This window comes from Coniophora puteana (assembly GCF_000271625.1).
Source record: "Coniophora puteana RWD-64-598 SS2 unplaced genomic scaffold CONPUscaffold_2, whole genome shotgun sequence".
NCBI lineage: Eukaryota > Fungi > Basidiomycota > Agaricomycetes > Boletales > Coniophoraceae > Coniophora > Coniophora puteana.
The window spans coordinates 1,753,777-1,775,710 of NW_006913054.1; the positions used below are offsets into that span (position 1 = coordinate 1,753,777).

Here is a 21,934-nt window from a genome sequence, read left to right on the forward strand (position 1 = left end):
CTTCCTCCCATGGGGGAGTCGTACACCGACGCCTTCCCCCGCGGTCATCGCAAACATGTCCAAGATGGAGGCAGACGCGAACGCAAACCCCAACGACATTGACAAGCAGCTTGCCCTCTTCCAAGCTCTTGTCGACACCAACGTCAAGGCTGGTCGCGACATTGTCATTTCCCGCTGGGAGCGCATGTGCCAATTCGTAAGCCCCAAGTCCTCTAACCATCTGTACTCACCTTATATGCGCGTGCCACTTCTAGGATCCAAATTCACCGCTTCTCAAGTCTGACAAAGCATTCGAGCTCTACCTGACTTCACTCATACAGAACGGCATGCAAAGCTCCGTCGACCCCGCTGTCCGCCGCAGAGAATCCCTATTGGCTGCCCAAGTTGGTGCTGCAACGACCGACCCTGCTCCCGCCACCTCCGCTTCTGCCCTCGACTCGGTTGCCCCTGCCACCCCCTCGGAATCTGCACCTGCATCGTCACCGGCCTCCTCGACCGCCTACTCTGCCTCGGCCCCGCTCCCCCCGCCTTCGTCCCCGTCCGAATCCCCTGCTGCTGCTACCTCGGCCAGTCAGGCGATTGCTCAGCGGGTATTGTCCAACAATGCCTCGGCGAGCGCGTCGCCGGCTGCTCAGGCGGCTGGTGCTTCATCGTCGGCTAATCCGGACATGGCTAAACTTGCGGCTTCGCTTGGTGCTGGCTCGGGCGTCAGTGGTAATCCGATACATGTGACGTTGAGCGAACGTGAGTTTCCCGCCTTGATATGAGAATTCGACTGACAGGGTTATAGCCAAGGGCTCTTTGGTTATGCGATTGGTCAGGTTCTTTACGTTTACCGCCCTCAGTGCTTTCTGTGAGTACAATTCATCACAGATGTGCACACATGCTAATGCAACGCAGTCGTCCTCATCGTCCTCTCTGTCCTCATGGAGAACTCGGGTATGCTCAAGTCCGTCCCGCGCAAGACCGAGTACGAGCCGAACCAGCAAAAGACCGTCCGCTTCTCGGACGTGCACGGCGTCGACGAGGTCAAGGAAGAGCTCAAGGACATCGTCCAGTTCCTCAAGGACCCCGCCTCCTTCGCGAGCCTGGGCGGCCGCCTGCCCAAGGGCGTCCTCCTTACCGGCCCGCCCGGGACGGGCAAGACGATGCTCGCGCGCGCCGTCGCGGGCGAGGCCGGCGTCCCGTTCTTCTTCGCGTCCGGGAGCGAGTTCGAGGAGATGTTTGTCGGTGTGGGCGCGAAGCGCGTGCGGGAGCTGTTTGCGACGGCGCGCAAGCGCGAGCCGGCGATTATCTTCATTGACGAGCTCGATGCGGTCGGCGGGAAGCGCAGCCAGCGCGAGCAGCATTATATGAAGCAGACGCTGAACCAGCTGTTGGTGGAGATGGACGGGTTTTTGCAGAGCGAGGGGGTTATTGTTATTGCGGCGACGAACTTCCCCGAGAGTCTTGATCCTGCGCTTACCCGGCCTGGACGCTTTGACCGACACGTCGCTGTCCCTCTTCCTGACATCCGTGGCCGCGTGCAGCTCTTGCAGCATTTCATGAAGGAGATCGTTACCGGCAGCGGTGAGTCGGTCTTTTCTCGTTGCTTCATTGGTGGCTGACTACTGTGGTATAGCTGTCGACCCGATGATTCTCGCTCGTGGGACTCCGGGATTCTCGGGTGCTGAGCTCGAGAACATGGTCAAGTGAGTCACTTTGCGACTACATCCTATAATATGCGTGCTAATATCTACACCAGCCAAGCTGCGATCCAGGCATCCAAGGAAGGCTCCCGTGAAGTCGCACTCAACCACTTTGAATGGGCAAAGGTCTGTGGACCAGCTCTGTCCGCGTTACCGATCAAGTTGACCCAACATTTTCTGCAGGACCGCATTCTCCTGGGCGCGGAGCGCAAGACCGCGTTCATCACAGAGGACGCGAAGCTGCTGACGGCCTACCACGAGGGCGGACACGTGCTCGCGGCGCTGTACACGGAGGGCGCGATGCCGCTGCACAAGGTGACGTGTGTCCCGCGCGGGCACGCGCTCGGTGTGGTGCGTATCTCATTGTATTAATGCCTTTCACATGTCGCTGATGCATTCATCTGTGCAGACTTCGCAGCTGCCGGAGAACGACCGCTTCTCGGTGACGCAGACGGAGTACAAGGCGACGCTGGATGTCTGCATGGGCGGGCGTGTTGCCGAGGGCCTGAGTATGCATTCTTTTATACTTGGACGGACAGTGTTGGCTGACGGACAACGATACAGTCTACGGTGTCGGCGGCATGACCAGCGGTGCGTCCTCGGATCTGCAGAAGGCGACGTCAACGGCCACGGCCATGGTTAAGGTGCGCTTTGCTTACGTGCTGTTTCCCTAAACGTCATCGGTTCGCTCATCGTTGATGGTCTAGCAATGGGGCTTCTCTGAGAAAGTCGGGCCTGTGTTCTACCCGGAGCGCGACGAGTCGATAAGCCCTGCGACGCGGGAGCTGATCGACGGCGAGATCATCAAGTGAGCACTTCTTCCCATGGCCAAACACGAGAGCTGACGGATTATCGCATCGCACGCACCGCACCGCAACGCAGGCTGCTCTCGGACAGCGAAACGCGCGTGGCGAAGCTGCTTGCGGAGCGCAAGGATGAGCTGCACCGGCTCGCGCGCGCGCTCGTCGAGCACGAGACGCTCACCGCGGACGAGGTGCGCAAGGTGATCCAGGGCGAGCCGATACGGGATATCAAGGAGAAGCTCGCGGAGGAGGTGCAGCCCTCGCCGGCGCCGGCGGGTAGCTTTGGGGGCATGGTGCAGCCCACGGCGCAGTCGCAGTCGCAGCCGCAGGCGAGTTTGCAGTCGACGGTGCAGACGCCGACGGCGCCGTCGTCGTCATCACCCGCTGCTGAGTCGCAATCGGACTCGTGATCTTGCCATTTGCTTGATGGTATGGTGCGTACGACGGCGACCGTACGGATGTGTCGTCGAGATGACGTCGACTAATAGATGAATGTGTGAACGAGTGGAGGAGAAAGCGCTCCGCTCAGCACAACCGAATAACTACTTACATATAATACGTGTCTCGACCCTCTATTGCATTGGAGCGTTATCGCATAGACTGACTCAGACATACTTATAGACCTGCATCTGCATCTTGAAATCTAACCCTGCTTTGAACCAAGTCGCCGTTGTTCCGAGAGGCAATGTGGCGCCTGTCTGACGAGATTTCATAAGCGAGATATCAGAACATTGATATTCCGAGTCTTGATTGTCACTTGCCGGTGGAAAAATAAAATATCAGTCGACATACGTGGTACGTGCTTGCACGTTTCAGGGTTTGTCGCAGCTCGACTTGTCATATATGTCACAGTTTTAGGGACTGTGTTTCGTGTTTTTTCGCGCGTGTTGATCGGGGTTTCCATGGTCTCGCAAGTTAAGTACTAGATTATATGATCGTATACATAACTCGACCAAACCTGTTTGTTCGATTCCATCGTGCGTCGTGCGTCTGTCACGGCGATCGTTGTGAGGCCTCGCTCAGTTCGCCGTCTGTCCAATAATATTTTTTGGTCCTTGGCGTTTATCAACGGCGAGATGGACTGCCGCAGCACGCTGGTACCTGTCAAGTTGGGTGGCTGAACTGCGAAATAAGCGGAGTAATGTACTGTGCAGACTCCCTTCATAATTAAATCCAAGGGACAGTACGAGTCAAGAGGTAAGGTCTTGAGGTCCACTGGAGCCTATCCTTGCCTTATCGTTACAGTTAACCAACATAGACGGAGAGGGAATTAAATTAGAAATATGGTGTGAATGCAGTCCAAGCAATTAACCTCTTTGAACTTGTACCACTCTAGTACTGCGGCGTATTTATTGGAAGAGATCTCGGTCATTCGAGAGCCACTGAGGTCATCTACGTAACCTTAGCCTATTCCCGGCTCTGTAACTGCATCGCGACAAAGTTCCACCCGATGACCCAATGCATGCCTCCGTTTGTTTTGCTAATTTAATGTGCGGCTGTCGAGGCTGTACCGATATAGTTGGTTCCTGGTGGTTTCAGACGCTCACAAACCACACAAAACGGAGCCACCTGGGTGATTTGGTGGGCTCAAAAGAGTCAGAATTTATTCCAGACATGATGTCCGTCTGCTTGTCCTCTGGGACGTGGCCTCATGGCCGATGGGTTCTACCCTATGTGGATGTATGGCCTAAGTTCAACAGGCGTTCAAGCCTGGGAGCATTTGGACCCACGAAACACGCGGACGGTTTACCGGAGCCAGATTTTTACGTAGCATGGCTTATGGCCCACGGCGGCCAACCTGGCTCGTCTACCAAGCGAACTAGCCTGTGAAGTTCTCGTTTCCGACGGCTGGGTCCAAGCTGCTCGAAGAAAAAAATCCAGAGCGGGTTGCTTATTGAGCAACTGTCATTAACCCATTTATCCGCCACAGTCATGGCCAGATAGGGAGGCATACATAGTGTTAATTCCCGGGACATCGGTTTCTATCAACCGTATCTTCATATTCGCGTTTAAGAATACTTTGAAGCCGTCGCCTACCAACGCCAGCCAGCGGCGACCAGAGCCCGAGGTTTCCGGAGGTGGTGAGCTTCACCAGGCGGATTCGCAAAGCTTTACTCGAGCCCGTCAGGTGCGAGATGCACCATGCGATAGAGTCGCAAAGTTGCCACGAAAAAAACGGCTACAGCATAGTTAATCAGATCAGTAATATAGCGGCCTGCATGCCGGTCGGTGCGCCAGTAGCACAGCAACTGGAGAAAATTTAAGTAAAATGATTTCAGGCCAGTGACAGAATGTCTCCGTGTGTTGGGGTGGCCACGACCTGCCACTAACTTGCGAGGTCATATTAAGTTTTGTAGGAGCGCATTGCTCGCGCTGGATCATTGTTGCCACACTTGGTGCAGAATGAGTACCTTTCCTACCAAATTGACCGACCCAACTGGCGCCGTTACATAACGCCAGCTTGAAGGGCATGCAGAGAATCAGCGTCTAGAGGTAAATCAATGACGCAGGACGGACAGATGCATATCTAGGTTTATGGATAAGTTACCACTTTACCTAACTGATTCATTTTTTCTCAAGGCAGGAAGGCCGATAGATACACCATGCACAAGAAGGAGGCTGTAAGGATGATGTACTTGGTACATCGCGGGAGTCCTTTTTTCGCTTAATTCGTCACTTGACAGCATGTCACGCACAACGTGTGTCAGTCGGAGGCACGTGTACGGGACAATTTTCTAGAAACCTTGTATATCATGGTCGCCGAGATAAGATGGATATGTTTAAGAAAGGTGTGCCACAGGATGAAGCGCTGAGACGCAAAAGACGAAGCTTAAGCAGGCCAGTGTGGGCAAATGTGGACACGATTCAGGCGCTGGATTTACTTCCGAGGGGCGATCCTCCTCCGACACGGCATGCGCCTTGTTCCCGATATGACGTCTCATCGATCTGAATCAATCGGCCACCTCCTTGCAGATTCTTGCGTCGAGGTTTGGTGAGAACTTTTGGTCGGTCTTCCCAAACAACCGTGGGTCGGCAACACCCCCAGGGACAAGAACTCGAGAAGGAGATCACACGTTGCAGAACACCACTTGTCAACTTGCAGCAGTTCAACGGGATGATGTTCTACTCCAGCCTTTTATTCGCATGGAGTCGAGATCTGCATATAAGGGAAGAGTGAATCGATCGCGATTCGCTACGTCACGCATCACCAACTCGAGTCGTCGACATGTCATCAGACAGAGCCAGTCCCCGTATATGTGAGCTGTCAAGACTAATTAGAATCGTCAACTCTTTCATCAAACCAATCCAGGCGGTCCAGCTGACAGAGGACGGGAGGCTCGAGGGCGACGCTGCGCAAGGGCGAAGAAAGGGTCGTCCATAGGTGGACTATGGACTTAGCCGGAGAAGATCTGGGTCTGGAGATCTGAGACGCGAAGGCAGATAAGCCGGGCTTCGGCGAGAGTTAGATTAATCTTGTGCCTTGTTACATAGCTGCATCTTTCTCTACAGTATGTGCGCGCACTTGGTCTGACCACGACGGAGGGAAGGTCTTGCCACATTGACAAGCTGGCTGGCGTCGCCTAGTAGCCACAGGCGTTTGTTCCATATGCAACCTTGTCCAACCTTGTCGATCTGATATGAATGTGGACCCCGCTCGCCCATGGACGCGGACGGACGTGTCCTTCTTCTTGTCATACGTCTTCTCGCTTTGGCTTGTCCCCGTTTGAGCTGGTTTCCCTGGGTTCGTGCCCATCCCTTTGATGCAAAATTGTCCGCCCACGGGACTCTGAGCGGAGCTGAATCGTAATAATTCATTAGGTATGCGTATTTTCAGTTTAAATTCAACCTGGCTCTGTCCCCGTCGTCGTCCAACTTGAACATACTCTGATTCAGCGACAGAGCAGCGTCGGCCCCGCCAGAGTCTGGCATCCCGCATCCTCGGTGAGCACGTTCAGCTGATTCCGTCCCGCCGGCATGCCCTAAATCTCACGAGCCGATGCAGTGCAGTCAATCAACCGAACTCAAAACGTTGTTTCTTTCCAGGTGGCTATAAACCGTCCTCCTACCTCCGCCGACGACTCGTACGCACCCTTCGCTGAGCTGTATCGCTCTATTAACAGCTCGCTTAGCTTCCCCGCAGACCCCTATCCACATTCAAATACACATGTGTCATCGCGTCCTCAACTTCACCAAGTTCGCCTCATGCGGCCATCTCTCCTTCCACGGAGACCACTATATTGACTGCAACTCCCCCACTTGCTACCTCAGCGATGCTCACCCGCCACATTGCTCCTCCAACGGCAGGCCCTGCAATTGTCGAAGATATTATGGGTACCCTCATTCATCCACTCCACCCCGATCCTGCTTGCTAACAATTTTCTGCTAGGCAACCCCGCCGCGTCATAACTGAAGAGGTGGGTCTCCCCCATCTTTTTTTACATTATACTAGCTGACCCAATTCTCAGGTTGCTGGCGTGTGCCCACAGTGTCGCCATTGACAGTCTCCTCGCGTCTCTATTTACCTTGCTCATTCTTGCATCAGATACCACGTCCATTTACCATGTGTACATCACGCTTTTCACGTTCCACACAGCTCTATTTGATACTCAGAGTCAACGGCAACGTCTTGCCTAGATTGAGACACTAAACCGTCTGGTAGCCATATTCGACCTCAGAGGTCCAGGTCGACCAACATCTCATCCTCAATCCCGTCGTCACCGAACTCCTCTTCGTCGCCGTCCTCAGCAGCAGCGGCCAGCGCAAGTTCTTTCTGCTTGGCCTGAGCCTTTTCAATGTCTTCGACCGTCCAAAGAGACACGCCGGCCTGATTCTCGTGAGGATTCTGAGATATCGTCCGCATGAAGAGCTTCGACAGCGTTATGGCCATATCGGTCGACAGATTGGACGCCACCTCCGTAATGTATTGATTGATCCACCGAGGCAGCTTTGCGCGCTTGTCCGCGCGGGCGAACCGCTGAATGAAGCAATGCGCGAGCGGTCAAATCACTATGCGTCGAGGGCGGCATCGGGTTGAGTTACCTTGTCGGCAAACACCATGAGACCCCAGTCCGTCTTTCCGCGGAGAACACGCCCTACGCACTGCGCCGCGTTGCGCATCGCGTCGAACCCCAGAAACTCGGATTCGCGTATCCGATACGCGTCGCGCAGGTATTCCAGGCGTGCTTTTAGTATACGGCTCTCCGTATACTGGTAAGGCACTCTGTAGAGTGTGTCAATATGGATGAACCTGACCGAACCTCAAACGACATACCCAAACATAATCACGGCACGCCCGTAATTATGATCGAAATCGATTCCTTCCGAAACCTTTCCTCGGGCGACGGAGAGAAGGACAGCTCCTCGGCCATTGTCACAAGCCTACACATTACGGTTCGTGAAGTTTCCCCTGACTGAACAAGAAAGGACATACTCGTCTGTAATTTTCCAGGGCTATACTGGTTTCATTGGCGTCCGGGGTCTCCACAAATATCAGCTTGTTCTTCCACACTTCGGTCAATATACCCTAAACAAGGGTAGTTAGCATCGCGGCTCATAACCGTAGTCCCCAAAATACCATGTCATTCCAGGCCGCCACGATGGATTCCATGTATAGGTAACTTGGGAAGAACGCGACAATGCCGTCAGGCACGATCTTGCTGTATTCAATGAGAATGCTGCCAAAGTTCCGCACCACCGCTGGGTCGTTTCGGACTTCAAACCGTGAGCTAATCGCCACTTGATCGCTTCCTCTCGTGATGACCTATTGCCTCTCAGCATGCAAATACTAATTCGGCTCGGAAACATACTACTGACCAGTGGCAAGAATGTATTGCGTGCGAGGGTCATTGAATATGATTCCTGTACCACAGGTGTGAACTGCAGCATCTTGGGGTACATATCAAGAGGTGATATTGTCCCGGACGTGATGACAACGCTACTGAACCGCTCGAAGACTGGTTTAATGGCCAACGATGGGTCAAGGCACCTGCGACAAATAATCACTTTTGTCAGCACGGTGAAAGACACTATAAAACTCACGTAAAGTGGAACATAGGGTTAGGGACGGTGGCCGAGTCAGTTTCGAAAGGTTCCAAAATTAGCAGAAATCCTAGAAAGGCGCTGAGTCCGCCGTCATGCGCTGATTCGTCACTCGCGGACTAACCTTTCTCATACGTTGCGACCAATGTCGCGAAGCTCGCGACTTTCTGAAGCGATGAGTACTCGTCCAACCGACTGAGCTCCAAGGTTCGGATCATTGACTGAAGCCTCTCTGCGCAGAAGCTAAAATCATCTCGTTGAATTAGGACACAAAGCAAGAGCCAGGAAACTCACCGAAGCGGACGTCGTTCAATGTATGTTATATCTTTCAAATGCTGTAGGAACGACAACGGTGTCTCGGCTACGACATGGAGTACACGCATTCGAGTCTGGCAAAGTTAGGTGTCAGTTCAGCTGACGCCAAGCTGAAAATTCGGTCGCAGCATACCTTGAGGTATTCAACGAAACGCTTCAAGAAAGCCACAAAGTGCTCTGCCTTCCTGATGTTTCCAGGAATGGCTTCTGACAACAAGTCTTCCGGAAGTACTAAACACTATGTGTCAATCTTTGCCCAAGAGGAAGGTGAATCGAGTACATACCAGGATTTGACATGAAAGAGTCCTCTTCGGGAGCCGCTGGCTCCTGCAATCCTTCGACTAGCCTAGCATATTCGTCTTGTAGCTTGGCTGCATCGGTTCTCTTGATTCTACGCTCTGTAATCAGCACAAAGACGCGGCTACAGCCTCTCTTTCAACTTACTCCTCAATCTTGTCCCCGAGTTTAACGACACTACGGGCCGCCGAGTCAAGCATTGGCCGTGTGAGATCGATACTGAGTGACTCGATACAAACATTGTCTACGCAGATATGAGTTGATCCTGTCAGGACCTCGACGAGGCGGACCCACCAATGTTGTGGGCTTCGTCGAAAACCACTATGGCATCCTTGGACATCTCTTTGGACACCTGTTCGGCGACTTTTGGGTCCAGCAGGTAATGGAAAGAGTAGATAACAACGTCGACGAATGGCATCTATTACAGGCATGAATTGCGAGATAAGTGTTTTATGGCAGAGGCTAACCATTCTCCGAACTGTGAAGTAGGGACATGTTCCATTCGCCCGACCGTGCTCAAGAACATCAGCGAGAGTGTGGACGCCTGGGCTGATGAGAGAGCCTGGCTCGAGTTTCCCAAGGTTCTATACCACAGATGTTTAGACGACTTGGCTTTCGCAATAAAGCGTTGCACTTACTTCGTGCCATTCACAGAGCTCCACAGATCCCGGGTCCTCTCGCCCCTTGGCGCAAACCGCGCTGTTGGTCAAGTCTCGACACCGCGCATCCACCACCTTGCCTTTCTTCTCCTTCGCGACCTATGTAAAGGAAGGGTAAGGACTGGCACCAACAAGTGCTCATGCACGTACCTCCGGATGTATGCAGAGGTTCTTCCGACTCGTCAAGCCCAGGCCCCTAAAGTTCTCTTCCTTCTCTTTCTGCTCTGTAGTTTCCGCGCATTTTATTCGATACTCCATAAGCCTCTTCAACTCCGCCAGAGCCTTCTCAATCTCAGGTACCGTCCGTGAGCAATAAATGAGCTTCCGTTTGTTTGGATAGAACTACGCAAAGCAAGATCAGCACCAGAAGAATGACATCACCAACGAAATCTGACCTGCTGATAAGAGACAATCAACGACAGAAGGGAAACCGTCTTCCCCGTCCCCGAGGGCATTTCCAGAACGCAGTGCCCCTAAACAGCATAGCTTCAGCACTCGCGCTTGTCCTGGGGGAAGCATAGACAGACCGTCGCATCTAGGGTACGCTTGAGATCGCACATGTATGCATACTGCTCTGCGCGATACGTGAGCCGCCTGCTTCCTTTGCCTCAGACGAGCAAGCTGGATACATACCAGGATATATTCGGTCATAAGGGAAAATTATCTGTAAGCCGTGACCATGAGTTACACCTGGACATTCAGAGCATTTTCAAGTTTGCGCACAGGTAGATTGTCAATGAAGAACTTCATAACGCCAGCCTTCCAGTGCACAAGAGAGTGGGTCCTTGGCGGCTTGTGGTGGTCTGAGGCGGATTACTCGATCCGCGACCCGACCGTGGCGCGCGACAAATAATATTGACAGCGTTACGCGCTCACGTGAAGTCCGAAGCCGCCCAATAATCCGAGTTTCCTGCGATTTGTTTTTCAGAATTCTTTTTTCGTTGATTTTGAGTCACTGAAGAAGATACTTCGAAGCCAAAAATCGGCTTCCTAAGCAATCATAGGATTGACCCATCAAAGGAGCAAAACACCGACGTAGCTAAGCAATCGTACTAGGCGTGGTCCATTACACGGATCCTATATAAGTGAACAGTAATACGTCAGAGAAATGTCCAAAGTCTATCATACAAATGTCATTCAGTGAGCGGAGATAATGTTGTCTTGAGGGAGGCGTAAGCATCAATTTTTGTGATAGTAGCGTAAAATCTAATCGTCCATGACGGTCACCATACCAGTGACCTTATACAAGAAATCAATTAATCATTGTCTGTCCATATCAGAAACCCCGTAGCCATTAATGCAGTCAAAAGAAGAAAATAATTGTTTAGTTGTCCGCGGCGATGCCCTGCGCGGCATTTTGCAAGACCGTCTGGACACCATCGTTGGACGAACTGGAATAACCGTCGTTGGGTGTTTGGACGTTGCTTTGACCCCACTGATACTGCATGATGCCATTCACACCCTGAGCGACGCCGGCTGTGAAGAACAAAGTCAGTGTCTGCATGTCGGTGAATAAGGCAGTAACTTACTATTGACCCATGTAGTATATGCAGAATCCTGTTGATCGTTCGAGACGCCGTCGGAGGAGGCATTTGACGAGGCATCTGTCGAACTCGAACTATTGAAGGGTACAAAGTTCGGTGCATTGCCTTGGGTGACCAAACCAAAGCCAGTGATGATCGTCGGCTTTCCAACACTAAAGATTCACAGCGTGAGCCGCCACAGCGTATTAAGCTAACTCCATCCACTTACGCTCCACCAAGCTGCGCCTGGTTGTTGATCCAATCGACGCCGGTGTTTACGGTGTTCGCAAACGAGTCGGAACTTGAGGTAGACGTAGTATCATCAGCAGCGTAGTTGTTCTGGTCAGGGAAAAGCTGGAAGCTGCCGAAACCGACATCGGGGATGTTCATGATGTCTTGGCTGTCGACGCCAGTAGAACCATCGAACTGTTGACCGACTTCCGGACTGGACTGACGCTTCGCAGCTAAAGGCGGTGTCAGTTTTGTCACAGCTACATCACAAACAGCAATAGTGCTGACCAGTTGATACCCAACGGCCTCTGATCTGCACACCGTCCTTTGCCAAAGTACCTTCTTCGATGGCCCTCTTGCGATTGTTACGGCGCGCCTCAGATCTGTCCTTGAGGAGCTGCTTCTTGGTGAGCTGTTTGACATTTCTCCTCTTCACAGAAGGTGACGGCTGTGGCGACGGCGCGCTGAGAGGGAAAAGTTTTGTGCACTGGAGACATTGACCGCCCGAGGTTCTGTAACGATAACGGTGAGCTGTAGCACACAAAAACGCATCGCCGTATCACATACCCAGCTGAGACGAGATGGTTAGGGTCTACGGACTTGATGTGAGACGCCATGGTGGCGTGCCACTTCGTAACAGTCGTGGTCTGGCAAGATCCGCTTGACGGAAGCGTGGAATTGCAGCTGGGAAATATTGAGCATCGGAAGGTCCAAAAGACAATGGTAGAACCCTACCTGGGCCCGTTGGCAATCTCCCAGCTGAACACCGAGGGCTTGTCGGCGTAGCGAGAGACGATGTGCGAGGTATAATTTTGGAATGCGCTGATAATCTTCTCCTCGGTGAAGAAGTCATCGTGATGCTTCGCACCAAACTCGCGGACGTAAAGATCCATACCGCCTGCGAGAGATATCAGTGTGCTATCGGCAAGGTAAATGCGTGGATAACTTACCATAGTCATTCGAGAGGTAGTTGCGGGGAAGGGATTGACTTTCGCCACGTTTAGTAGAAGTCTTGGCAACATTAGGGAAGAAGTTGTTGGTCAGCGAGAGCAACACGTAGAGCCCCTGCTGCTCGGCCAACTCGATCACTTTGTCGAGCCTTTGGAGACCGTTCGGTCCTTCGTTGATTGATGTCTTCCCATCCTGGATGACCTGGAAATATGTACCATTACTAGGGACGGCGTCGACGTCTACAACAGGCGTAAGAATCTAGTGAACTGATGCAAGATGAGATTCACCATTGAACGCCCATAATCTGACGACTTTGATGCCGGTAGCGGCCATCTTCGCCAGCGTGGTCGAGATCTCATCATCTTGGAGGGTAGGAAGCCAGTAGGCATTCGTCCCTATGTACTTGAAGTTCCTTTAAAGACGTCAGTGTTCTGTATGAAGTCATAATGTCACGATGACTCACGTGCCGTTGACCACAAACTCTGAACCCTCCGAGGATACGAAGGGGCTCGAAGTCCTCTTCGTGGTCGTGGTCGGGACGATGGCAGCATGAGCAGCAATAGCGCCAAGGAGGGCGGCCCATATACGAGAAACCTTCATCGTTAGAGTAAAGAATGGGGCGGGGCACCAGAGGATGGAGGAAGGGCGAGGAGTAAACTGGCCGCACAGAGGGCCCTTTTTATGCTAGAAGCCTCGAGCTTCCACCTGTTTCCACACGTGTCCGACGGCGTCGTGATTTTTCGTACATATGGATGGACAGCGGTCCATTGAGATTATTCCTGTATCGCCGAATGGGAGCTGGGCCCTGGCCGCCCAAGGCACTGCTACGGATCGATCGGTCCCGGATACTGGCGTTCGCCGTCTAGAGAGCGCTTATCTCGGGCGTCGAACAAGCATGCATCGAGACGGTGCACTGGTTCGGACGCTCTCTCATTGGTAGTGCATCCTTTTGAAAAAAGTTTCGGCGCAGCGGCGGTCAAGGAAGGAAGTGAAGGGCGTAAAATGTCTTTACCCGACGTCAGACTTGCAGCATTCACCAGCCCAGAGCGGTCAGGATCATTGCCTCGGGGGCAAAAACCTTGTTCCTCCAGGATGGATTATCTGAAGATGTGCCTGTTTCGAGTTTGCACGCAGGTCCCTGTCACTGCACGTCAAGACATGTGGCGGTGGCGAGGCGCTGGTTCGACGCGGCCGTGACATGGCAGCGGAAGACGGTGCCCAGAAACCGCGAGTGTCCCACCGACGGAGAACTAAGTCCGTTTGATGAGGAGGTTTGGACGGTATAATGCAGGACGAGCAATAATGGAATGTGCCCACGAGTACATGCACATGGTACGCGGCGAGGCTGAGGCTGATTAGCGCTGAGGCCGGGGTGGAAGGTGAGGCAAGAGTCTGGGGAACAGGAACGAGGCCACTGAATTGGGCAACGTAGCTCTTTGCCAAGGAAGTCGTATTGCGACATCTTAGAACGGAAGAATTGCACCGATATCATATCACAATCAGGCTGCATCAGGTTGCATCCATCCGCGCCCTGACTTTGGTTAGGCTAGCCTGTACTGGCACATATGTCTGGCTTGATAGTTCCTGACGAGCATGCGAAGAAAATCCGACAAGACCGGTCCGTGAAAAGACTTGAACTAATGGGTTGAAATGTTTGAGTGAGCGGAGAAATGGGTGTAACAGATGGTGTAATACATGAGGTCAGACCTCGAGGCTATTATTGATTTGAAGGTTTGAAGTTTAGAAGCAAACATGTCAAGTGCCGCACTTCCCAAGTCCGAATTCCCACGCGTGATGGAAAAGAGGCTCGGTCGGTGACCTCATCGACTGCTGCCTCGAGCTCTGTCACTGGCCGTTCGTGCTCTTCTATTGGCAGTTTTCAGAGAGCACACCCGGCATAACGACTTTCAATTGCAGGCAACATGCTGAAACACAATCCTTTGCTCGCGCGACGAGTTCTTCGCACTGTGCCCTCACGACTTCCTGCTTCAACTAATCGCTACCTGAGCTCGAAGAACACCAACAAGTCTCCGCCCTTCCGAGATGAGCCTCTCCGAGACCAGCCCTCCGTGCTCATTGAGGATCACTTTGCCGCCTCGGCCATGTTCGGATTAAACTTCTTCAAGCGGTTCTTTCAGTACACTTTCGTCGGCTTCGTGGCTCTTGGCATTACTGGCTGGACCGCGTTCGAGGGTGCGCATATGTGGGTCGAGCACGTTGGAATGGCGCCGGACAGGGACGAGCAGGTACACCGCTGGGAGTGGGACCGCGACGCCGAGAAGTGGTCAGGAGGCGACGCCGTGGGCGGTACAAACCAGTCGCTCGGGTATAAAGCCAGGCATGCCATTCGGAGCGCTTGGATGGCGCAGAACTGGGGGACAGGCTCGAGCTCGAGCGTGGTCAGCTCCAAGTCTGGCCGTAACGGACAGGACTCGGGGCTCAATCTTGTGGATGCGCGGCTTGAGTACGCGCAGAGCTTCCTGCGTGCAGCCCTCCGCATTGCCGAGGAGAGGGTGGCTTCTGGATCTCTTCGCCCGCAGACGTTGGGGGACCTTCTCGCGCGTCATGCATCCATCATGGAGCGCATCGGCACGCGGGAGGCCCTCTTTGAATCCCGTTCTGAATTCGAGCGAGTGTGGGCTGGGCTGCCCGGAAAGGGGCCCGATTCTGCACGAGTCGCATTGAAACTCGGCGACCTGAACTACAGATTGGGGGACACAGAAGACGCCGTCTCATGGTGGACCCGGTCTCTGCAGCTCACGCAGGGTGACAGCACAGAGAGCCCGTCTTCACTTCCGGCAGTGGCCAGCACCATCCCTTCGTCACCCTCCGCACAACGCACACTCATCTCTACACTAGTGTCCTTGTCCGCCTTCTACTCTACCTCTGGCCAGCTCAAGCAAGCGAAATCCCTCCAAGAAGCATCGCTAGACCTGATGCGGTCTGTGCCCTCTCCTCCTAACCTCGCTTCCGCCTCACCACCTCAAGCACTTCACTCCCTATATGTCCTCCACCGCTCCTCGTTGCTCTCCATCCACCTCGCCGAAGTGATGTACGCCCTCCACCTGCCCAAAGACTCGTCCGTGCAGTACCTCACGCAAGCCGCCGAGTCCTCGGAGCGCGTCGCGCTCGCGCTCGCGGGTCTGCCATTCACGCGGCAGCCAAACACCGCCACCCCTTCCCTTCCTCAGCCCCCAGCATCGGGAGCCGGCCTCGTCCCCGTATACGCAAAGTCGACAGCTATGAGCAAGCCGGCCAAGAGCCTCTTGCGTGACGCGCGCCGGAGCGCCGCGGAGGCGTGGAACCTGATAGGGATTCTGAAGGAGGGGTCGAAGAAGCCTGACATGGAAGGTGCTCTGGATTGTTACGAGCGGGCGCTCGGCTGGGCGGGCGTCGCTAAAGAGCGCGCTGGCGGAGTGGGCGAAGCTGGTGAAGGGACCTTGGAGGCAGAGTGGAAGGTGCTTTGGGCCAACTACACCCGTGCGAGGGAGGCGGTCAGGAAGCAGACTGAAGGGCGCTGATTGAGTGATGTGAGTTTGGATTTAGGTCGCTGCCCAGTTAGCTTATCCTGTGGTGTAGATTGAGCAGTGTTTAGATTGTGAGGGTACGTATAATACATTGGTCGTAACAATGCAAGAATGAAAGAGACTATGGACGATGAACTGAAAGTAACTATATAGGTATATGCTAACTAGTGTCCATTAGTACAGACTGCACTCATCTCCTGCCCAAGCCGCTAAGATTCCAAGCAATCTTCGACTGCACGAAGCTGGACTTGACTACTAGCCACAACAACCAATCTCGCACCGTCGCTTTGCTGATAGGCAGCCACCAGCAGATGCTCTCGCTATAATGAGACCCCGAGTAAGCTAGCAGGTTCTTGGTCAGACCGATGATTTCGAGCGCCCGCGCTCGACGAGAGTCAGCGAACTCCCGCAGCATGCGGTCTGTCTCATGCGTCGGCCGGCTGGCTTCGGTGGCCCGAATGTGCTTCGCGAGCACCTCTCCGAGGAAGATGGAGTCACGGATACCCAGGTTCATGCCCTGGCCGCCAGCGGGCGAGTGGATGTGGGCGGCGTCGCCGACTAGCAGGATCGCGCCGCCCTCGGAGAGAGCTTCGGGGTCGCTGGGCTGGGCATGCGGGTCTGCGCCGAAGCGGGTGAAGGTGCGGTCGGCGACTGCAGAGTGGGTGCGGAAGCGGGAAGACCAGATGACTTCCTTTATGGTGGTGCCGTGGGGGTTGACGGTGGGGTCGGAGGAGAGGAACAGGGGGCCGAAGCGGTCCGCGAGCTGCTGCATGTACGCTTCGTTTGGTCCGGATGGGATTTCCCCCTCGGAGGAGGGTACACCGCAGATGACGCGGTAGATGCGTTCGTCGGTGGACCGGCCGAGCAGCTCGTTCAGGGGCTTCGGGAGAGGCATGAAGATGAAGATGGAGCCTGGGGAGGCGGTACCGCGGAATTCGGCGGGGACCTTGGCGTCGTTGTTGATGATGATATCTGCGAGCGCCATCTGGTTTGTCTGTCCCTCGAGCAGCGCGATGTCCTGACCGTCTGGGTCCGCAAAACCGATGCCAGCTGTACTACGAACCTGGATGAAGGGTGAGGACGTGCATGAATGACAATGCAAACATGATACGGACCACTGAGCGAGCGCCATCCGCGCCGATGACATACTTGGCTTTGATGACTTGCCCGTTGTTGAAGGAGACATCGGTGTATATGTTGTCCTGCGCATTACGCCCAAGCCCTGCCACTCGCATGGGCCTGTAAACCTCGATTCCATCACTCTTCAGTTTCTTCCTAAGCTCGAGCTCGGTCAGAGTCTGGGGAATGATCAAGGCAAAGGGGAATTTAGTGAGGCCGTCGAGGCTAGCGCCGAAGTCGACATGGGCAAGTCGTGTGGAGCGGTTGTGAATGTTGAGCTGCCTGTTGGGCACTCCTTGTGCGACAATATCGTCTGCAAGCGCAGGATCGATTGTGTCGAGGGCCTGTGATTGTTTCACCTGATAAGAGAGATGAAAGTACGATTGCGATATGCCACACACCTCGAGCGTGGCAGCGTGAACGACAATGGCACGAGAAGTATTGCTTATGTCGGCTTGCCCGTCAACGACGACTACATCATGGATGCCTTGCTTGTGGAGAGACAAGGCTGTGGCCATACCGGCCGGACCTGCGCCCACGATAAGCACAGTAATAGATTCTGGAAGAGACATCAGTAGGTAGAGAAGAACTGGAGCGGTGTTCGGGATGAAGTGGAATGAGCTTGGGTAGGTTGTTTATATACTACACATAGTAGTGGGTAAACGTAGCTAGCTCTTGCGAAGAGCAGGTGATCACGACGTTGAAGCCTTTGGAGACGCGGCATCTCTCCGAGACTCGGATCCGCGTCGTCGTGTCGTAGTCGGCAATGGTTGAAGGCTTTGCGTTTCCTTGTGGATGCGACGTCATTTGACGGCGTAATCGTTATTACCCGACGACCCACTTTTCGACAAGTCTGCTGCCGATCCCAGCCAATTCCGGAGGATTTCCATCAAGCCGCATCATGTCGCCATCTCAAGCCGTCCGGCCATGTCGGACTACGCAAGTGTCGACGAGTCGGACACTGGACTGACTCGCGGCTATGCTACGTAACTTTTGCTTATCCTTCCTTTGTAATTTACGTACTGCGTACGTACACCTTTTGTAGTAGCTGAGGGCGCAGTACTATGTAACACAAGATATGAGTCTACTTGGATTATCGAGTATTCTCCAAACCACAATATTATTGATTGCGTTTCAAATGCTGTATGTAACATGATTCCGAGTCAGCGTGAACTTCGGTCACCTTGCGCTCCTTGTCCCAGCGACTTGAACGTGAAGTAGATATTAGACAAACTAACTACCAAGCACGTCCAGGCGGGAGCTGGCGGACCGATTCAGGGGCTAAGAGTTTTGCGACTGCAAGCGCGCGACACGAGTATACCGCGTCTTGTGACTGACCGGCGCTCCCGAACTGAACAACGTGAATGCTCCGAACCGGCCTGCGATGTGTCCGAGGCCTCCACTCGAGATCTTATCGAACTCCATCGCTGGTTGCCACCAGCTACAAGCCATTCAGACCATTCGCGTTTCTTAGGACCATGGCCACTTCTGCCTCAGAGCGATACCTCGCGGACCACGAGCCACCCTATTGCGGCCTCGATGTCGCAACATCCTTTGCTCAGCTCACGTACGCCGTATATCAGTGTGCGTTGCATTGACATCTGACAGTCCGTTTCCTCAAGTTCCAAGGAGAAGAAGTATGCCCATTACATTGGACAGGCTTCGTGGGCCGGCGCACGCATCATCCAAGGCCAATGGACCCCGCACGCCGCGAGGCTCTATGACCTTCTCATCTTGACGTTCAGCGAGAACGGCAAGCTCGCCAACATTGACAATCTCAAGGCTGCTTCCGGACTCAGCTCAGAAGAGTTCAATGGCGTCTTGCAGTACAGTTCCCAGGTTCGTCTCGATTTATCTCCCTCAGTATCAGGCTGTTAACACGTTGCTTCTCGTCGACAGGTCCTGCACAACCTCGTCAACTACAAGAGCTTTGGCTTCACCAAGATTGTCCCTCGCGTCCCCGAGGCTACGTTCGCCGCAGTCGTTGAAAAATCTGCCAACGCTAGGAATGCTGTACCTCTTTTCAATGAGGTCTGTAATTTCGCTGTGCATCTTGGCGACACTGACTGAGAACTCCACAGCTGAAAGAACACATTTACTCCCTTTCTCCGGAGTCGTCACTGTTTATTGGCAAGCGAAGCGAAGGTCACGTATCCAACTACTACCTTGGCGAAGTCATCACCGACGAGGAGGTCAACGACGTGCAGGCCGCGGCCGAGAAGCTCGGTGTCGATGTATTGAACACCCGGTGCGTATGCCAACCATGTGCTTTCCTATCTTGCTGAAGTTGTCGCAGCGTTCGCAAAAACGGAGCAGGTGACTATACGCTTCTTGTTGCGTCGGCGAATGCCCCTGCACCGAAGCAGCACGATATTACTGTAAAGTCTGGTACTGCGAAGCTCACGGTCGAGTACGGCGACTTCTCGGAAGCCTTGAAGAAAGCTTCTGTTGCGCTGACGGAGGTATGCTCTTCTTATATGGTAGTGGCAGCCCTGAGACTCAGCACGTTGTCAGGCCAAGAAGTATGCGGCAAATGACAACCAGGTGGCAATGTTGGATGGATACATCGAGTCGTGCGTCCGCATTCTTCCTCTTTTCGTCGCCATGGCTGATCACCCAAAGGCTTGACACTGGCTCTATCGAAGCTCACAAGCGAGGATCAAAACATTGGGTCAAGGATATTGGTCCAGTCGTTGAAAGCTACCTTGGGTTCATTGAAACCTACGTCGACCCATATGGCGGACGCGCCGAGTGGGAAGGTGCGTGCAGTGGTGTTGAACATTCCCGGTTACTGATCAATCATTTTGTAGGCTTCACGGCCATCGTCAACAAGCAGCTCAGTGCGAAATACGATGTCCTCGTGAATGGTGCTCCGGATTTGATCAAGGCGCTGCCTTGGGGCAAGGACTATGAGGTTGACGTCTTCCGAAAGCCTGACTTTACTGCTTTGGAGATTGTTTCGTTTGCAACGGGCGGTATGTGCCTCCATACTTATCTACAAAAACCCGTTCATCATACATTGATTGGCTTTAGGTATCCCTGCTGGTATCAACGTGAGTGAAATGTTCATGTAATTCATCCCTTTTCTGATTCCTCTGTAGATTCCTGTGAGTGCCGGTGGCTTTGAGATGATGCGTTGCTCACGTGGCTTTCAAGAATTACTATGATATCCGAGAATCGACTGGGTTCAAGAATGTTTCTCTTGCTGTAAGTTTTGTTCTCGCCTATATCATCAAGCTACGGGTCGCTAATATGTTTTTTATAGAACATCCTTGCTGCCAAAGCTCCGAGTACGCAGTCTATCAAGTTTCGTTACAGACGGCCTGCTTACGTTACGACAGATGAAGAGGTGACGTTCATCCACCCCGACGACCTTGACCTTTACAATGCCTGGGATTCCCGAGCGTTTGAGGTTCAAGTCGCCAACCATGAGCTGCTCGGTCATGGATCCGGAAAGTTATTCCAGGAAAATACTGATGGCTCGCGGAACTTCGATCCTGAGAAGGTTAGTTGGACCTTGCTCGCTGTTATTTGCTGCTCAATTCATGACTGCCCATAGATTATCAACCCCCTCACAGGAAAAGCGATGTACGCGATTCACTAAGGGAAAGGTACTTCCTTCACTAAACTGCCTTATAGAACGTCCTGGTACAAGCCTGGACAAACGCCTGATTCTGTTCTGGGTGAGGTCTCGTCCTCGATGGAGGAGTGCCGTGCAGAGACGGTCGCCTTGTTCCGTAAGATATCTCTTTATCTGTTGGTCTGATCAATCTAACGGCGCACAGTCGTTGGAAACACTACTATTCTGAACATCTTTGGTGTACGTGCTCCTTTTGGTGCGAACGCCGACGAGGTTACTGACAGCTATATTCATCACAGTATAAGGATCCCAAAGAAATCGAAGATATCCAATATATCACTTTCTTGCTCATGGCGCGTGCCGGATTGCGGGCTCTGGAATACTATGACCCTGTCACCAAAAAGCACGGACAAGCTCACATGCAAGCTCGGTATGATTGCGAACGACATACCGTTAGGGTTCAATGAGCTCACTGGTGCCTTTGCAGCCTTGGTATAACACAACACCTCATCAAAGAGGGCATTGCTTACTTGGAGGAGATTCGTGATGCTGATGGTAAACTGCAAAACCTCTACATTCGGGTATGACTTATGGGTTTTTTTTTGGAAGCTGGGAGACTAATTATGATGTTCCCAGGTCGATCGCCAAAAAGTGCTGTCGGAAGGACATAAGGCTGCCGCAAAACTCTTGATCGACCTGCAAGTACGCAAGAGCACGGCTGACGGTCCTGGTGCTCGCGAATTCTACCGCACATTGACCACTCCGGTTGCGGGGTGGGAGAGTGACATCCGGGAGGTTGTGCTCAAGAAGAAGCTGGTAAGTTTGATGCATTTATTCAAGACCAACGGCTGACATGATGTTTTTTTATAGCCTCGCAAGGTCTTCGTGCAACCCAACACGTTCGTCGTCAACGACGAGGTGGTGTTCAAGGACTATCCTTTGACGGCAGCCGGTCTCATCGAGAGCTGCATTGAACGTCAGATATGACTTGGACCATTAGACAAAGATCTGTATTGTATTTCCTCGACGAGTAGCCGGCTCTAGCGTACTGAAGCCATGGTTCATTGAATTTCCTCGTAACGACTTGGCACGACACTTGAGATTGAAAGTTTGATCCATGGTTATGCCTTATGACGTTGATACTTGCTAACCTAACAATGGGGTTATTATCGAGGCTCGATCATCAGGAAGGCCGGAAAGCG

At 53.1% G+C, this 21,934-nt stretch overlaps 5 protein-coding genes across 5 annotated transcripts; 3 read left to right on the forward strand and 2 right to left on the reverse strand.

Moving 5' to 3' along the window:
- Positions 1 to 55: 55 nt before the first annotated feature.
- CONPUDRAFT_87681 (ATP-dependent metallopeptidase Hfl) lies at positions 56 to 2,901 on the forward strand (the record flags this gene model as incomplete). Its single annotated transcript, XM_007766570.1, has 12 exons — positions 56 to 196; positions 255 to 744; positions 791 to 853; positions 901 to 1,569; positions 1,622 to 1,691; positions 1,745 to 1,814; positions 1,872 to 2,039; positions 2,098 to 2,197; positions 2,253 to 2,332; positions 2,396 to 2,496; positions 2,571 to 2,742; positions 2,791 to 2,901. 12 exons carry the CDS (start codon positions 56 to 58, stop codon positions 2,899 to 2,901), a joined length of 2,235 nt encoding a protein of 744 aa, XP_007764760.1.
- A 4,144-nt stretch (positions 2,902 to 7,045) lies between these two features.
- CONPUDRAFT_98012 (DNA repair helicase) lies at positions 7,046 to 10,613 on the reverse strand. The gene is made up of 20 exons (XM_007766571.1): positions 10,525 to 10,613; positions 10,435 to 10,465; positions 10,329 to 10,375; positions 10,197 to 10,274; positions 9,952 to 10,143; positions 9,781 to 9,900; positions 9,610 to 9,726; positions 9,437 to 9,560; positions 9,290 to 9,386; positions 9,130 to 9,236; positions 8,979 to 9,076; positions 8,825 to 8,919; positions 8,655 to 8,773; positions 8,531 to 8,600; positions 8,306 to 8,477; positions 8,067 to 8,252; positions 7,923 to 8,015; positions 7,764 to 7,870; positions 7,532 to 7,712; positions 7,046 to 7,466 (listed from the first exon to the last, which is right to left on the reverse strand). The coding sequence occupies exons 1-20, from the start codon at positions 10,549 to 10,551 to the stop codon at positions 7,164 to 7,166; spliced, it is 2,364 nt and encodes a 787-aa protein (XP_007764761.1). The 5' UTR covers positions 10,552 to 10,613; the 3' UTR covers positions 7,046 to 7,163.
- A 307-nt stretch (positions 10,614 to 10,920) lies between these two features.
- CONPUDRAFT_79872 (glycoside hydrolase family 5 protein) lies at positions 10,921 to 13,153 on the reverse strand. Its single transcript, XM_007766097.1, has 9 exons — positions 12,970 to 13,153; positions 12,794 to 12,918; positions 12,506 to 12,745; positions 12,291 to 12,453; positions 12,123 to 12,239; positions 11,844 to 12,067; positions 11,554 to 11,788; positions 11,331 to 11,497; positions 10,921 to 11,277 (listed from the first exon to the last, which is right to left on the reverse strand). The coding sequence occupies exons 1-9, from the start codon at positions 13,104 to 13,106 to the stop codon at positions 11,126 to 11,128; spliced, it is 1,560 nt and encodes a 519-aa protein (XP_007764287.1). The 5' UTR covers positions 13,107 to 13,153; the 3' UTR covers positions 10,921 to 11,125.
- A 1,328-nt stretch (positions 13,154 to 14,481) lies between these two features.
- Positions 14,482 to 17,486, forward strand: CONPUDRAFT_135011 (uncharacterized protein). Its single transcript, XM_007766572.1, has 3 exons — positions 14,482 to 16,036; positions 16,086 to 17,089; positions 17,142 to 17,486. The coding sequence occupies exon 1, from the start codon at positions 14,609 to 14,611 to the stop codon at positions 16,025 to 16,027; it is 1,419 nt and encodes a 472-aa protein (XP_007764762.1). The 5' UTR covers positions 14,482 to 14,608; the 3' UTR covers positions 16,028 to 16,036; positions 16,086 to 17,089; positions 17,142 to 17,486.
- Positions 17,487 to 18,497: 1,011 nt separating this feature from the next.
- CONPUDRAFT_79874 (aflatoxin-detoxifizyme) lies at positions 18,498 to 21,782 on the forward strand. Its single transcript, XM_007766098.1, has 20 exons — positions 18,498 to 18,719; positions 18,775 to 18,991; positions 19,052 to 19,183; positions 19,234 to 19,400; positions 19,449 to 19,614; positions 19,667 to 19,725; positions 19,775 to 19,911; positions 19,963 to 20,127; positions 20,186 to 20,205; positions 20,242 to 20,247; positions 20,309 to 20,359; positions 20,418 to 20,442; positions 20,494 to 20,657; positions 20,712 to 20,740; positions 20,792 to 20,889; positions 20,938 to 20,972; positions 21,032 to 21,162; positions 21,220 to 21,313; positions 21,369 to 21,548; positions 21,603 to 21,782. Exons 1-20 carry the CDS (start codon positions 18,631 to 18,633, stop codon positions 21,717 to 21,719), a joined length of 2,082 nt encoding a protein of 693 aa, XP_007764288.1. The 5' UTR covers positions 18,498 to 18,630; the 3' UTR covers positions 21,720 to 21,782.
- Positions 21,783 to 21,934: the final 152 nt, after the last annotated feature.

Excerpts from the sequence above, each read along its gene's own strand:
- CONPUDRAFT_98012 (XM_007766571.1), bottom strand. The coding sequence starts at position 10,551 with ATGAAGTTCTTCATTGACAATCTACCT. Across the intron at positions 9,077-9,129 it reads CTCTTTCATGTCAAATCCTG|TACTTCCGGAAGACTTGTTG; the intron begins GTATGTACTCGA and ends CATAGTGTTTAG. Across the intron at positions 8,016-8,066 it reads TGGCGGCCTGGAATGACATG|GGTATATTGACCGAAGTGTG; the intron begins GTATTTTGGGGA and ends ACCCTTGTTTAG.
- CONPUDRAFT_79872 (XM_007766097.1), bottom strand. The coding sequence starts at position 13,106 with ATGAAGGTTTCTCGTATATGGGCCGCCCTCCTTGGCGCTATTGCTGCT. Across the intron at positions 11,789-11,843 it reads AGGCCGTTGGGTATCAACTG|CTGCGAAGCGTCAGTCCAGT; the intron begins GTCAGCACTATT and ends CACCGCCTTTAG. Across the intron at positions 11,278-11,330 it reads ATATACTACATGGGTCAATA|CCGGCGTCGCTCAGGGTGTG; the intron begins GTAAGTTACTGC and ends TGTTCTTCACAG.
- CONPUDRAFT_135011 (XM_007766572.1), top strand. The coding sequence starts at position 14,609 with ATGTTCGGATTAAACTTCTTCAAGCGGTTCTTTCAGTACACTTTCGTC.
- CONPUDRAFT_79874 (XM_007766098.1), top strand. The coding sequence starts at position 18,631 with ATGGCCACTTCTGCCTCAGAGCGATACCTCGCGGACCACGAGCCACCC. Across the intron at positions 18,992-19,051 it reads TCTTGCAGTACAGTTCCCAG|GTCCTGCACAACCTCGTCAA; the intron begins GTTCGTCTCGAT and ends TCTCGTCGACAG. Across the intron at positions 20,973-21,031 it reads CTATTCTGAACATCTTTGGT|TATAAGGATCCCAAAGAAAT; the intron begins GTACGTGCTCCT and ends TATTCATCACAG.